Source organism: Anolis sagrei, chromosome 11 (genome assembly GCF_037176765.1).
Source record: "Anolis sagrei isolate rAnoSag1 chromosome 11, rAnoSag1.mat, whole genome shotgun sequence".
Lineage (NCBI taxonomy): Eukaryota > Metazoa > Chordata > Lepidosauria > Squamata > Dactyloidae > Anolis > Anolis sagrei.
Window position 1 is genome coordinate 32,374,216 of NC_090031.1, and position 12,544 is coordinate 32,386,759.

General features: G+C 45.5%; 1 protein-coding gene across 1 annotated transcript in view; it reads left to right on the forward strand.

Annotated features, from left to right (window-relative positions):
- RTN4RL1 (reticulon 4 receptor like 1) overlaps positions 1-11,824 on the forward strand; it is a 47,927-nt gene extending 36,103 nt beyond the window's left edge. Inside the window, exon 2 of the mRNA XM_060756760.2 lies at positions 7,928-11,824. Coding sequence (XP_060612743.2) covers positions 7,928-9,222 — 1,295 coding nt within the window. The 3' untranslated portion in view covers positions 9,223-11,824. The remainder of the gene's footprint in view (positions 1-7,927) is intronic.
- The last annotated feature ends 720 nt before the right edge of the window (positions 11,825-12,544 follow it).

The window sequence follows — 12,544 nt, forward strand, 5'->3', positions numbered from 1 at the left end:
AAGTAGGAAGGAAGGACGGAAAGGAAGGAAGGAAGAAAGGAAGGAAGAAAGGAAAGGAAAGGAAAGGAAAGTAAGAAGGAAGGAAGGACAGAAAGAAAGGAAGAAAGGAAAGGAAAAGAAAGTTGGAAGGAAGGAAGGAAGGAAAGTAAGAAGGAAGGAAGAAAGGAAAGGAAGGAAGAAAGGAAGAAAGAAAGGAAAGGAAAGGAAAGGAAAGTAAGAAGGAAGGACAGAAAGGAAGGAAGAAAGGAAAGGAAAAGAAAGTTGGAAGGAAGGAAGGAAGGAAGGAGGGAAGGAAGGAAAGTAAGAAGGAAGGAAGGACGGAAAGGAAGGAAGGAAGAAAGGAAGGAAGAAAGGAAAGGAAAGGAAAGTAAGAAGGAAGGAAGGACAGAAAGGAAGGAAGAAAGGAAAGGAAAAGAAAGTTGGAAGGAAGGAAGGAAAGTAAGAAGGAAGGAAGGACCGGAAGGAAGGAAGAAAGAAAGAAAAAAAAGAAAGAAAGAAAGGAAAGTAAGAAGGAAGGACAGAAAGGAAGGAAGGAAGGAAGGAAGAGCGGAAGCAGCGAGGGTTACTCATCCCTATCCAAAAGCAGAGGATATTATTATCTATATATTTTGCATTATATTGATAATATAGGACTGGCGTGGCTCTATAGATCTGTGTATCAAGCCAGCAATATTCTTCCAAGCTTGAGTTTTATGGCGAGGCAAAGGCGTCACTGGTGTTGTTTTCGGTGCGTTTCCTTTGTGCGCAAAGGGCCCCAAAGGGAGGCCAGATAAAGCGCCGGCCTCTTCCAGCCGTATCGATTTCCCTTATTATTACGGGACGGGATTTATGGCCGGCTTTGAAACAGCAATAAGTGGCAAGCGGAGGAGGAGGAGGAGGAGAAGGCTCTGACCTTCAAAAGGCATCCTAAAACTTCCTGTGTTTGGCAAAGATGTTGAGAAGACACCCCAAAGAGACTAGGTGACCTTTGGAGGTCCCATCCCAGTCTTTTCTGCATGATGTGGGGTCAGGCTAGATGACCCTTAGGTGCCCCCATCCCACTCTAGCACTTTTTGACCTAAATGCATTGCTCCTGACTCTTTGGATGGTTTGGCGCTGGGCTAGAGGGCCTTTGGGGGTCCCACCCCACTCTTTTCTGCATGATGTGGGGTCAGGCTAGATGACCCTTAGGTGATCCCATCCCACTCTAGCACTTTTTGACCCAAATGCATTGCTCCCGACTCTTTGGATGGTTTGGCGCTGGGCTAGAGGGCCTTTGGGGGTCCCACCCCACTCTTTTCTGCAGGATGTGGGGTCAGGCTAGATGACCCTTAGGTGATCCCATCCCACTCTAGCACTTTTTGACCCAAATGCATTGCTCCCGACTCTTTGGATGGTTTGGCGCTGGGCTAGAGGGCCTTTGGGGGTCCCACCCCACTCTTTTCTGCATGATGTGGGGTCAGGCTAGATGACCCTTAGGTGATCCCATCCCACTCTAGCACTTTTTGACCCAAATGCATTGCTCCCGACTCTTTGGATGGTTTGGCGCTGGGCTAGAGGGCCTTTGGGGGTCCCACCCCACTCTTTTCTGCAGGATGTGGGGTCAGGCTAGATGACCCTTAGGTGATCCCATCCCACTCTAGCACTTTTTGACCCAAATGCATTGCTCCCGACTCTTTGGATGGTTTGGCGCTGGGCTAGAGGGCCTTTGGGGGTCCCACCCCACTCTTTTCTGCATGATGTGGGGTCAGGCTAGATGACCCTTAGGTGATCCCATCCCACTCTAGCACTTTTTGACCCAAATGCATTGCTCCCGACTCTTTGGATGGTTTGGCGCTGGGCTAGAGGGCCTTTGGGGGTCCCACCCCACTCTTTTCTGCAGGATGTGGGGTCAGGCTAGATGACCCTTAGGTGAGCCCATGCCACTCTAGCACTTTTTGACCCAAATGCATTGCTCCCAACTCTTTGGATGGTTTGGCACTGGGCTAGATGGCCTTTGGGGGTCCCACCCCACTCTTTTCTGCATGATGTGGGGTCAGGCTAGATGACCCTTAGGTGACCCCATCCCACTCTAGCACTTTTTGACCCAAATGCAAAAAGTGCTAGAGTGGGATGGGGCCCCCAAAGGCCATCTAGCCCAGTGCCAAACCATTCAGAAAGTCAGGAGCAAAGCATTCGGGTCAAAGAATATTAGAATGGGATGGGACCCCCAAAAGCCATCTAGCCTAATGCCAAACCATTAGACTCTCTGAATGGTTTGGCACTGGGCTAGATGGCCTTTGGGGGCCCCATCCCACACTAGCACTTTTTGACCCAAATGCATTGCTCTTGACTCTGAATGCTTTGGCATTGGGCTAGATGGCCTTTGGGGACCCCATCCCACACTAGCACTTTTTGACCCAAATGCATTGCTCTTGACTCTTGAATGCTTTGGCATTGGGCTAGATGGCCTTTGGGGGGCCCATCCCACTCTAGCACTTTTTGACCCAAATGCTTTGCTCCTGACTTTCCGGATGGTTTGGCATTGGGCTAGATGGCCTTTGGGGACCCCATCCCACACTAGCACTTTTTGACCCAAATGCATTGCTCTTGACTCTGAATGCTTTGGCATTGGGCTAGATGGCCTTTGGGGACCCCATCCCACACTAGCACTTTTTGACCCAAATGCATTGCTCTTGACTCTTGAATGCTTTGGCATTGGGCTAGATGGCCTTTGGGGGCCCCATCCCACTCTAGCACTTTTTGACTCAAATGCTTTGCTCCTGACTTTCCGGATGGTTTGGCATTGGGCTAGATGGCCTTTGGGGGCCCCATCCCACTCTAGCACTTTTTGACCCAAATGCTTTGCTCCTGACTTTCCGGATGGTTTGGCATTGGGCTAGATGGCCTTTGGGGGCCCCATCCCACTCTAGCACTTTTTGACCCAAATGCGTTGCTCCCGACTCTTTGGATGGTTTGGCAATGGGCTAGATGGCCTTTGGGGGCTCCATCTCACTCTAGCACTTTTTGACCCAAATGCATTGCTCCTGATTTTCCAAATAGTTTTGCGTTGGACTAGATGACCTTTGGGGGTCCCATCACACTCTAGCACTCTTTGACCCAAATGCATTTCTCTTGATTCTCTGAATGGTTTGGCATTGGGCTAGATGGCCTTTGGGGGCCCCATCCAATCCAGAACACTTTGATCCAAATGTTGTCGTTCCGAATGGTTTGATATTGGACTAGATGACCTTTGAAGATCCCATCCCACTCTAGCACTCTTTGACCCTGTCTCTTTATATATATGTGTGTGTGTGTATATAGAGAGAGTGACCAGATAATAATAACAGCAATAATGGAGTAATATTATAATAGTAGTAAAAATAATAGTATAATGATAATGATATAGATATAGAGATAGATAGATGACCATTCAGATAATAATGATAATAATAATAATGGAGTAATATTATAATAGTAGTAGTAATAATAATAGTATAATGATAACAATATATATGTTGTGGCCCCAAAGGCCATTCAAATGAGTGAGTGACCATTCAAATAATAATAATAATAATAATAATAATAATAATAATAATAATAATAATAATGGAGTAATATTATAATAGTAATAGTAATAATAATAGTATAGTGGTAACATATATTTTTATATAGTGTCCATTCAGATAACAATAAGAATAATAATAGTGGAGTAATATTATATTAGTAATAATAATAATAGTATAGTGCTAATATTATCATCTGAATGGTCACTATATATAAAACAGTAATAATGGAGTAATATTATAATAGTAATAAAAGAATAGTGATAACACACACATACATATATATATAGTGACCATTCAGATAATAATAATAATAATAATAATAGAGTAATATTATAATAGTAATAATAGTAGTAGTTATAATAATAGTGTAGTGATAACAACTTGTTAAATATATATATATAAGAATAATAATGAAGTAATAATAGTAATAATATAATAGTAATAGTAAAAATAATAGTATAGTGATAACAATATTATTGTGTGAATGGTCACTATATATTTAACAGTAATAATGGAGTAATTGTATAATTGTAATAATATAATAGCAATAATAATAGTCTAGTGATAACAATGTACATATAGTGACAATTCAGACAATAATAACAGTAATAATGGAGTAATATTATAATAGTAATAATAAATAGTAATAGTAAAAATAATGGTATAGTGATAACAATATTTTCTGAATGGTCACTATATATTAAACAGTAATAATGGAGTAATATTCTAATTGTAATAATATAATAGTAATAATAATAGTATAGTGATAACAATGTACATAAAGTGACGATTCCGACAATAATAACAGTAATAATGGAGTAATGTTATAGTAGTAATAATATAATATAATAGTAATAATAATAATAATAATAATAATAAGCTGGTCTGAGTGCCTTACAGAGGTTGAGAAGATCGGGATATAAAAGTTTTAAATAATTTTAAATAAATAATATAGTGATAACAATACTTATCGTGATTGCAATACACGTAGTGACCATTCTAACGATGGGTTTAGTATAATAATAGTAATAATAGTATAGTGATAACAATACTTATCGTGATTGCAATACAAGTAGTGACCATTCTAATGATGGATTTAGTAAAAATAAGGTAGTAACAATTACAATAATGAATATAAATATAACAATGAGAATAACTATAATGGCGATAACAGTAATAGTTATAGTAATAATCCTAAATCTCGTGCTGCTCCAGCATGATCGTATGGCGTACTTCCATAGGAAGTTCTCAGCATTCGACAGACTGGCCACCCTCGCAGGGCTGTTGGGGTGACAATAATAATAATAATATCCATTGGCTCCCATTGGGGAACTTCTTGGACCCCTCTATTATTTTTTTAAAGGGGAAGGGGCTGCCAAAACAAAAAAATCCCATTGGCCGTTCTTCCCGAGCGCATCTTCCCTTGTTGCCGCCCGCCGTCGGATGCCATGGCAACCCTGGTGCCACTTGGCAAAGGGCAGGGCATTAATATTTCAAGGGATAAATAATAGATAAAGGCACTCTGCGCGCGTGCATGCGTATGTGTGTGTGTGAGCGCTGGCCTTGATCCCACTCCAGAAGGGAAGGGCCGCGGCGTTATGGATGGGGGACCAAATTGCCTCCTCTTGGCAGAGGCTGGATGGCCATCTGTCGGGAGGGATCGAGTGGCATCTGGCTTCCTAATCTTGTAACCCATTCATTCATTCACAGAGAAAGCTTGGAATAGCCTTCCCTGGAGGTTGGGCTTTTGTCGGGAGGGTTTGGACTGTGTTCTCCTGCAAGGCAGAATTATTATTATTATTATTAGTAGTAGTAGTAGTAGTACTTCTGTTACTAGAAGTAGAAGGTGTTGACTATTTGTTTGAATTCTTCTTTGGTGATTTCTCCCTTTTTCCACTTCTTGTGCATGTCTCTTTTGATTTGAATGCAATATTCCTGCTTCTTGGCAGGGGGTTGGACTGGATGGCCCATGAGGTCTCTTCCAACTCTTTGATTCTATGATTTTACTATTATTATTATTCTATTATTATTATTATTATTATTATTATTATTATTATTATTATTATTTACTATTATATCTATTTATATCCTGCTTCTTCTCTCCTTACGGACTCGGAGTTTTACTCCTGTTGTTACTACTAGCTTGGGAACCCACTGGTGCCCGGGTTATTTGAGAAAGGCTTTGTTTGTGCTTCAAGTTCAGTCTAGATCTAATGTTGGCTGGGTTCAGTGGGTACAGGTGAACTACAACTCCCATTTGCAAGTCCCATCGTCTATGGTCCATTCTCCTCCAAACTTCAGGACGTATAGTGGGTCATGGGAAGGGAGCCTATGTGATCCGTCATTTTTTGAGATTGCAGTGGTCTCTGGGAGTGAGTGACGGTATTACAATGGAGAGAGAAAGGAACCTGGGTGAACTACAACTCCCATATGCAAGTCCCATCGTCTATAGTCCATCCTCCTCCAAACTTCAGGACGTATAGTGGGTCATAGGAAGGGGGGGTGTGATCCGTCATTCGTCGAGGTTGCAGTGGTCTCTGGGAGTGAGTGACGGTATTACAATGGAGAGAGAAAGGAACCCTGGGTGAACTACAACTCCCATATGCAAGTCCCATCATCTATGGTCCATCTTCCTCCAAACTTCAGGATGTATAGTGGGTCATGGGAAGGGAGCCTGTGTGATCCGTCATTCGACGAGGTTGCAGTGGTCTCTGGGAGTGAGTGAAGGTATTACAATGGAGAGAGAAAGGAACCCTGGGTGAACTACAGCTCCCATATGCAAGTCCCATCATCTATGGTCCATCCTCCTCCAAACTTCAGGATGTATAGTGGGTCATGGGAAGGGGGCCTGTGTGATCCGTCATTCGACGAGGTTGCAGTGGTCTCTGGGAGTGAGTGAAGGTATTACAATGGAGAGAGAAAGGAACCCTGGGTGAACTACAGCTCCCATATGCAAGTCCCATCATCTATGGTCCATCCTCCTCCAAACTTCAGGATGTATAGTGGGTCATGGGAAGGGAGCCTGTGTGATCCGTCATTCGACGAGGTTGCAGTGGTCTCTGGGAGTGAGTGAAGGTATTACAATGGAGAGAGAAAGGAACCCTGGGTGAACTACAGCTCCGATATGCAAGTCCCATCATCTATAGTCCATCCTCCTCCAAACTTCAGGATGTATAGTAGTGGGTCATGGGAAGGGGGCCTGTGTGATCCGTCATTCATCGAGGTTGGAGTGGTCTCTGGGAGTGAGTGAAGGTACTGCAAATCCCATCATCCATGGCAAGTGTGCTCCAGATCCATCATTGGCTGGGTTTGCAGTGTTTTCTGCAGGTAGGTGAACTACAACTCCTATAAATCAAGGTCAGTTCTCCCCGCAAACCTGGTCATAGGGATTCTGCATGGGTCCATTATTGAAGGCGGTCCTAGTGCTCTGCCTTGATGTAGGGTGAACTACAACTTCCATCCTGCTGAGTCAGTCCCCCAAACCCCTCCAGTCTGTTCAGTTGCGGATCCAATTCCTCTGTGTTTGCTGAGTGCCATAGGAAAGGGTTAAACAGTGGGCGGGGTATGCAAATTGCACACCATTGGAGAGAGAAAGGAACCCTGGGATGCCCACCTGTGGTGGAGGAAACATGTGGACACCTCTGCCACACACACATTATCACTATACTATTATTTTTACTATTATATTATTACTATTAGTACTCCATTATTATTCACACACACACACACACACATATATATAAGTTGTTGTCACTTTATTATTATTACTACTACTATTACTATTACATTATTACTATTATAATATTACTCCATTATTATTATTCTTATTATCTGAATGGTCACTCATATATATATATATATACATACACACATACATACATATATATTGTTATCACTATACTATTTTTATTACTACTTCTATTATATTACTCCATTATTATTATTATTATTATTATTATTATTATTATCATTATCATTATCTGAATGGTCACACACACACATATATATATTGTTATCACTATACTATTATTATTATTACTATTATTATTACTACTACTACTACTACTATTATATTACTCCATTGTTACTATTATCATTATGGTCACACACACACATATTATCACTATATTATTATTATTATTATTATTACTACTACTACTACTACTATTATAATATTACTCCATTGTTATTATTATCATTATTATCTGAATGGTCACACACACACATATATAAAGATATAGGATATTATTAAATTTACTTATATCCTGCTTCTTCTCTCCTTACGGACTCCGAGTCTCTCTGTATTGAAGTCCAGCACACTCGTTGAGCCGAATTTGGCCCATGCCAGCCTCCCCTGTTGACCTTTTCTTCCTCTCGTTCCCTTTCTCCCTCTCTTTTAGGGAGTTCCTCGCTCCCGGCGCTGCTGGTGCTGCCGCTGGTGGCTCTGCTGGCCCCACTGAGCAAGGGCTGCCCGGTGGACTGCGTCTGCTACCCGGCGCCTATGACGGTCAGCTGCCAGTCACACCACTTCCTTGGCGTCCCGGAAGGCATCCCGGCCGAAAGCGAGCGCGTCTTCCTCCAGAACAACCGCATCTCCCTCCTACTCCGGGGCCACTTCACCCCAGCCCTGGTCACCCTCTGGGTCTACTCAAACAACCTCACCTTCGTCGACCCCGAGACCTTCCACGGCTTCGTCCACTTGGAGGAGCTCGACCTCGGCGACAACCGCAACCTGCGAGAGCTGTCTCCGGAGACCTTCCGCGGCCTGACCCGCCTCCATGCCTTGCACTTGTACAAGTGCGGCTTGAGCGTCCTTCCGGACGGTCTGTTCAGCGGCCTGCACAACTTGCAGTACCTCTACCTGCAGGACAACCAGCTGGACTTCTTGCAGGAGGACCTCTTCCAGGACTTGGTCAACCTCAGCCACCTCTTCCTCCACGGCAACCAGCTCTGGAGCCTCCAACCCAACGCTTTCCGGGGGTTGGTGAACCTGGACCGGCTGCTTTTGCACCAGAACCGGCTCCGGAGCGTGCACCGCCGGGCTTTCCACGACTTGCGGCGCCTCACCTTGCTCTTCCTCTTCAACAACAGCTTGGCCGAACTCCCCGGCGAGGCTTTGGCCCACCTGTCGGCCTTGGAGTACCTCCGCTTGAACGGCAACCCCTGGCGGTGTGACTGCCGGGCTCAGTCGCTGTGGGAGTGGCTGCGCCGCTTCCGGGGGTCCAGCTCCAGTGCCGACTGCGCGTACCCCCCTCGGGTCCAAGGGATGGACCTCAAGGAGGTGAGCCCCGAGGAGTTCCGCGGTTGCGCCGAGTCGCAGCACCAGGTCAACGCCCCTCCGCGGGGGGATCAGCACCGCCACCAGCACCCCACCACGGAAAAGGGCAAAGACGGGCAGCGCCCGGGCTACCGGAAGCCCAGCAAGAACTGCACGCGGAGCCGCGGGCGGAGCAACAAGATGGCTTCCTCGCCGTGGAAGAACACCGACGGCGACGGGCTGGACTATGAGCACAAGTTGCCCCCGAAGCAAAAGGGGAAGTGTCCCCGGACACCCGTCCTGCCCCCTAGCGGGGTCCAGCAGGCGGCCGGAGGGACCAGGAGCCGAGGGGCCAAAGTCGCAACACTCTCTACTTCTGTCGGCGCTCCCATTTTGTTCGTCATCGCCGCCGTCTTGTCGGTGGCCATCGTCCGCTGATTCGCGTCCCGTTTTCGAGCATTTCGGCCTCTCTTTCTCGAGCCGTTTCCTGGAGGGGACAAACATGGCAAAACAATTCGGGATTACAAGCAATAATCCTCGCCTGTGCTTGGAATCGGCCGCAAAACACCGCTTCTCGAACGGGGCAGGGATGGGATTGCGAGGAGCGTCATCCTCGCTCCCATAACATCGTTGCCCCTGCACATGTGTCTATGCCCGTAAAACAATATAGTTTCCGGGGTCTTTTGAGGAGCCTTCCTTACAAATTGGAACTACAATTTGTCCCGTAAAACAACACAACAAGCCCCTTTGTTTATTTATGTATTTATTATTTATTTATTTACACCCCGCTTTGCTTTCTCTCTTCATACGGAGACCTTTGCCCTCTGCATCTCCAGGAAGTAAACAATGCCAGGTTACCAGAGGTCGCTCCGAGGCAAACTCAATGGGTCTGCAAGGCCCAAAGCGGGATCTCCGAGGCCGCCGTTGACCCACAAACGGTGGCTTTTTCCGGCCCGCTTCCTTGCTCGTTTTCTCTCTCTCAGGATATTTCCTTTGTCCGCAAATAAGATGGACCAACAGGGCCAGGATTGGAGACTCGGGACGAAAAGCGACGTCTTTTTCTTGCTTTTCTTTTCCTTTTTTTGTAACGTCGGTGTTCACCTTATCCAACGAAATAAATCGATGCACAGGTCGCGGCGGCTGCGGCGTCGGCCCCGTCCGGACCAGACTCTTCTCCCGAAGGAAGCTTTTTATATACAGACACAACTTCAGCCAGGAAGAGGAGCCACGTTCGGAGACCAAAAGGATATCTATCTCTACGTGTGTTTTCTTTTTTTCCCCCCTTTTAAAGGGGGGAAACCGTTCACTCTTTTGGTTCGAAGGACTCGTCGGAACCCAGAGCGCCCGCGTTTGGGTCCTTTTCTTCCCTCCGTATGCAATGAAATATGGGTCCGAGATGAGTACGATGGGACACGGATGATGTTTTGGGGAGTCGTCGGTGTTTATATATCCATAGAAAAGGAAAACGCAGACACGTTTGGGGGGGGGGGTATTGTCTTATTTAAAAGTGTACAAAAGCAGTGTTTGACTTATGGGGATATAAGTGGGGGGAGAGGCATCTACACTATGGAATGAATGCAGTTTGACAACACTTTTGGTCCTGGTAGTTGTAATTTGGCACCAAAGGCGTACGAAGCAGAGGCTGGATGTTTTCCTTCCTTCCTCGCAGAAATTGGGGATGGATTGGATGGCCTTTGGGGGACCCCATCCAACTCTAGGACTGTACTTCTCTAGTTTTAAGGACTTTGGATGGCCATCTGTTAGGAGGGCTTAGATGGTGTCTTTCCCTGGCAGAAATGAGGTTGGGTTGGATGGCCTTTGGGGGACCCTTTCCAACTCTAGGGCTGTACTTCTATAGTTTTAAGGACTTTGGATGGCCATCTGTTAGGAGGGCTTAGATGACGTGTTTCCCTGGCAGAAATGAGGTTGGGTTGGATGGTCTTTGGGAGACCCCTTCCAACTCTAGGGCTGTACTTCTCTAGTTTCAAGGACTTTGGATGGCCATCTGTTAGGAGGGTGTGTTTCCCTGGCAGAAATGAGGTTGGGCTGGATGGCCTTTGGGGGACCCCTTCCAACTCTTTTAATGGTAGCGGGGTACAAATAAAGGTTTATTATTGTTATTATTATTATTATTATTATTATTATTAATGAAGGTTGGGTGACCATCTGTCGGGAGGGATCGAATTGTGCCCCCTGCCTGACAGAATGAGGATAGCCTTTGGAGATCCCTTCCAACTCTAAAGCCTTAGTTCCCCACTTCTGTTAATATTCATGAAGGTTGGATGGCCATCTGTCGGGAGGGATCGAATTGTCTCCCCTGCATGAGAGAATGATGGTCTTTGGAGAGCCCTTCCAACTCTAGAGCCTTACCTCTCCACTTGTTAATATCCATGAAGGTTAGATGGTTATCTGTCGGGAGGGATCGAATTGTTTCCCCTGCCTGAATGAGGATGTTCTTTGGGGGGATCCCTTCCAACTCTAAAGCCTTATTTCTCCACTTCTGTTAATATCCATGAAGGTTAGATGGCCATCTGTCGGGAGGGATCGAATTGTGTCTCCAGGAAGGTTAGATGGTTATCTGTCGGGAGGGATCGAATTGTTTCCCCTGCCTGAGAGAATGAGGATGGCCTTTGGAGATCCCTTCCAACTCTAAAGCCTTACTTCTCCACTTCTGTTAATATCCATGAAGGTTAGATGGCCATCTGTCAGGAGGGATCGAATTGTCTCCCCTACCTGGCAGAATGAGGATGGCCTTTGGAGATCCCACCCTAGAGCATTACTTTCCCATTTACCTAGTCTCTTATGAATTTGGCTGGCCATCTGTCAGGAGGGATTAGATGGTGGATGTTTTTCTCCTATCTGGCAGAAATGAGGGTGGGCTGGATGCCCTTTGGGGGTCCCTCCCAACGCTAGGATTCTGGTATGAAAGTGGCGTCAAACTGCATCCATTTGACAGTGCGGATGAGTGTTTTGAAACCGGTTTGAACGGCTGGGGGACGGCTCCCGAGGAAATAAAGGCGACCCTTTTGGAAAAACCCCACCCGCAGAGGCCCTTCCGTCTCCCTCGACGCGTGTGCATGCCTGGTGTGCGTGTTTTCCTCCTTCGCTCGGTGCGTGTTTCCCGGCATGTAGGCCAGGAAGCGGGTCGGGCGAGGATGCCTTTGACTCACCAGGGCCCTAAGGACGTTCCCGGCAGCCATCGGAAGCGAGGCGCAGCACGGCCGGCCCCATCACAACACGCACTAACACGCATTCTCACCTGGACCGGGAAGCAGGAGCATCGTCTCCAAGGAGTCATAAGATACCCGGAGACGGATATTCAGAGACAAAGCCCAAGCACTTGGACCTAAGGTGCATATGTGCAGTCGTTAAGTACATCTAATAATAATAATAATAATAATAATAATAATAAAAAACAATAATAATACATCTCTAATAATAATAATAATAATAATATACATCTCTAATATCCCTTGGGGAGAGCCTGATATTCAGAGACGAAGCCCAGACACTTGGGCCTAATGTGTATGTGTGCTGTCGTTAAGTATATCTAAATATAATAATAATAATAATAATAAATAAATAAATAATAATAATAATAATATACATCTCATAATAATAATAATACACATCTCATAATAATAATAATACATCTCTAACATCCTTTGGGGAGAGCCTGATATTCAGAGACAAAGCTCAGACACTTGGGCCTAATGTGCATGTGTGCTGTCGTTAAGTACATCTAAATATAATAATAATA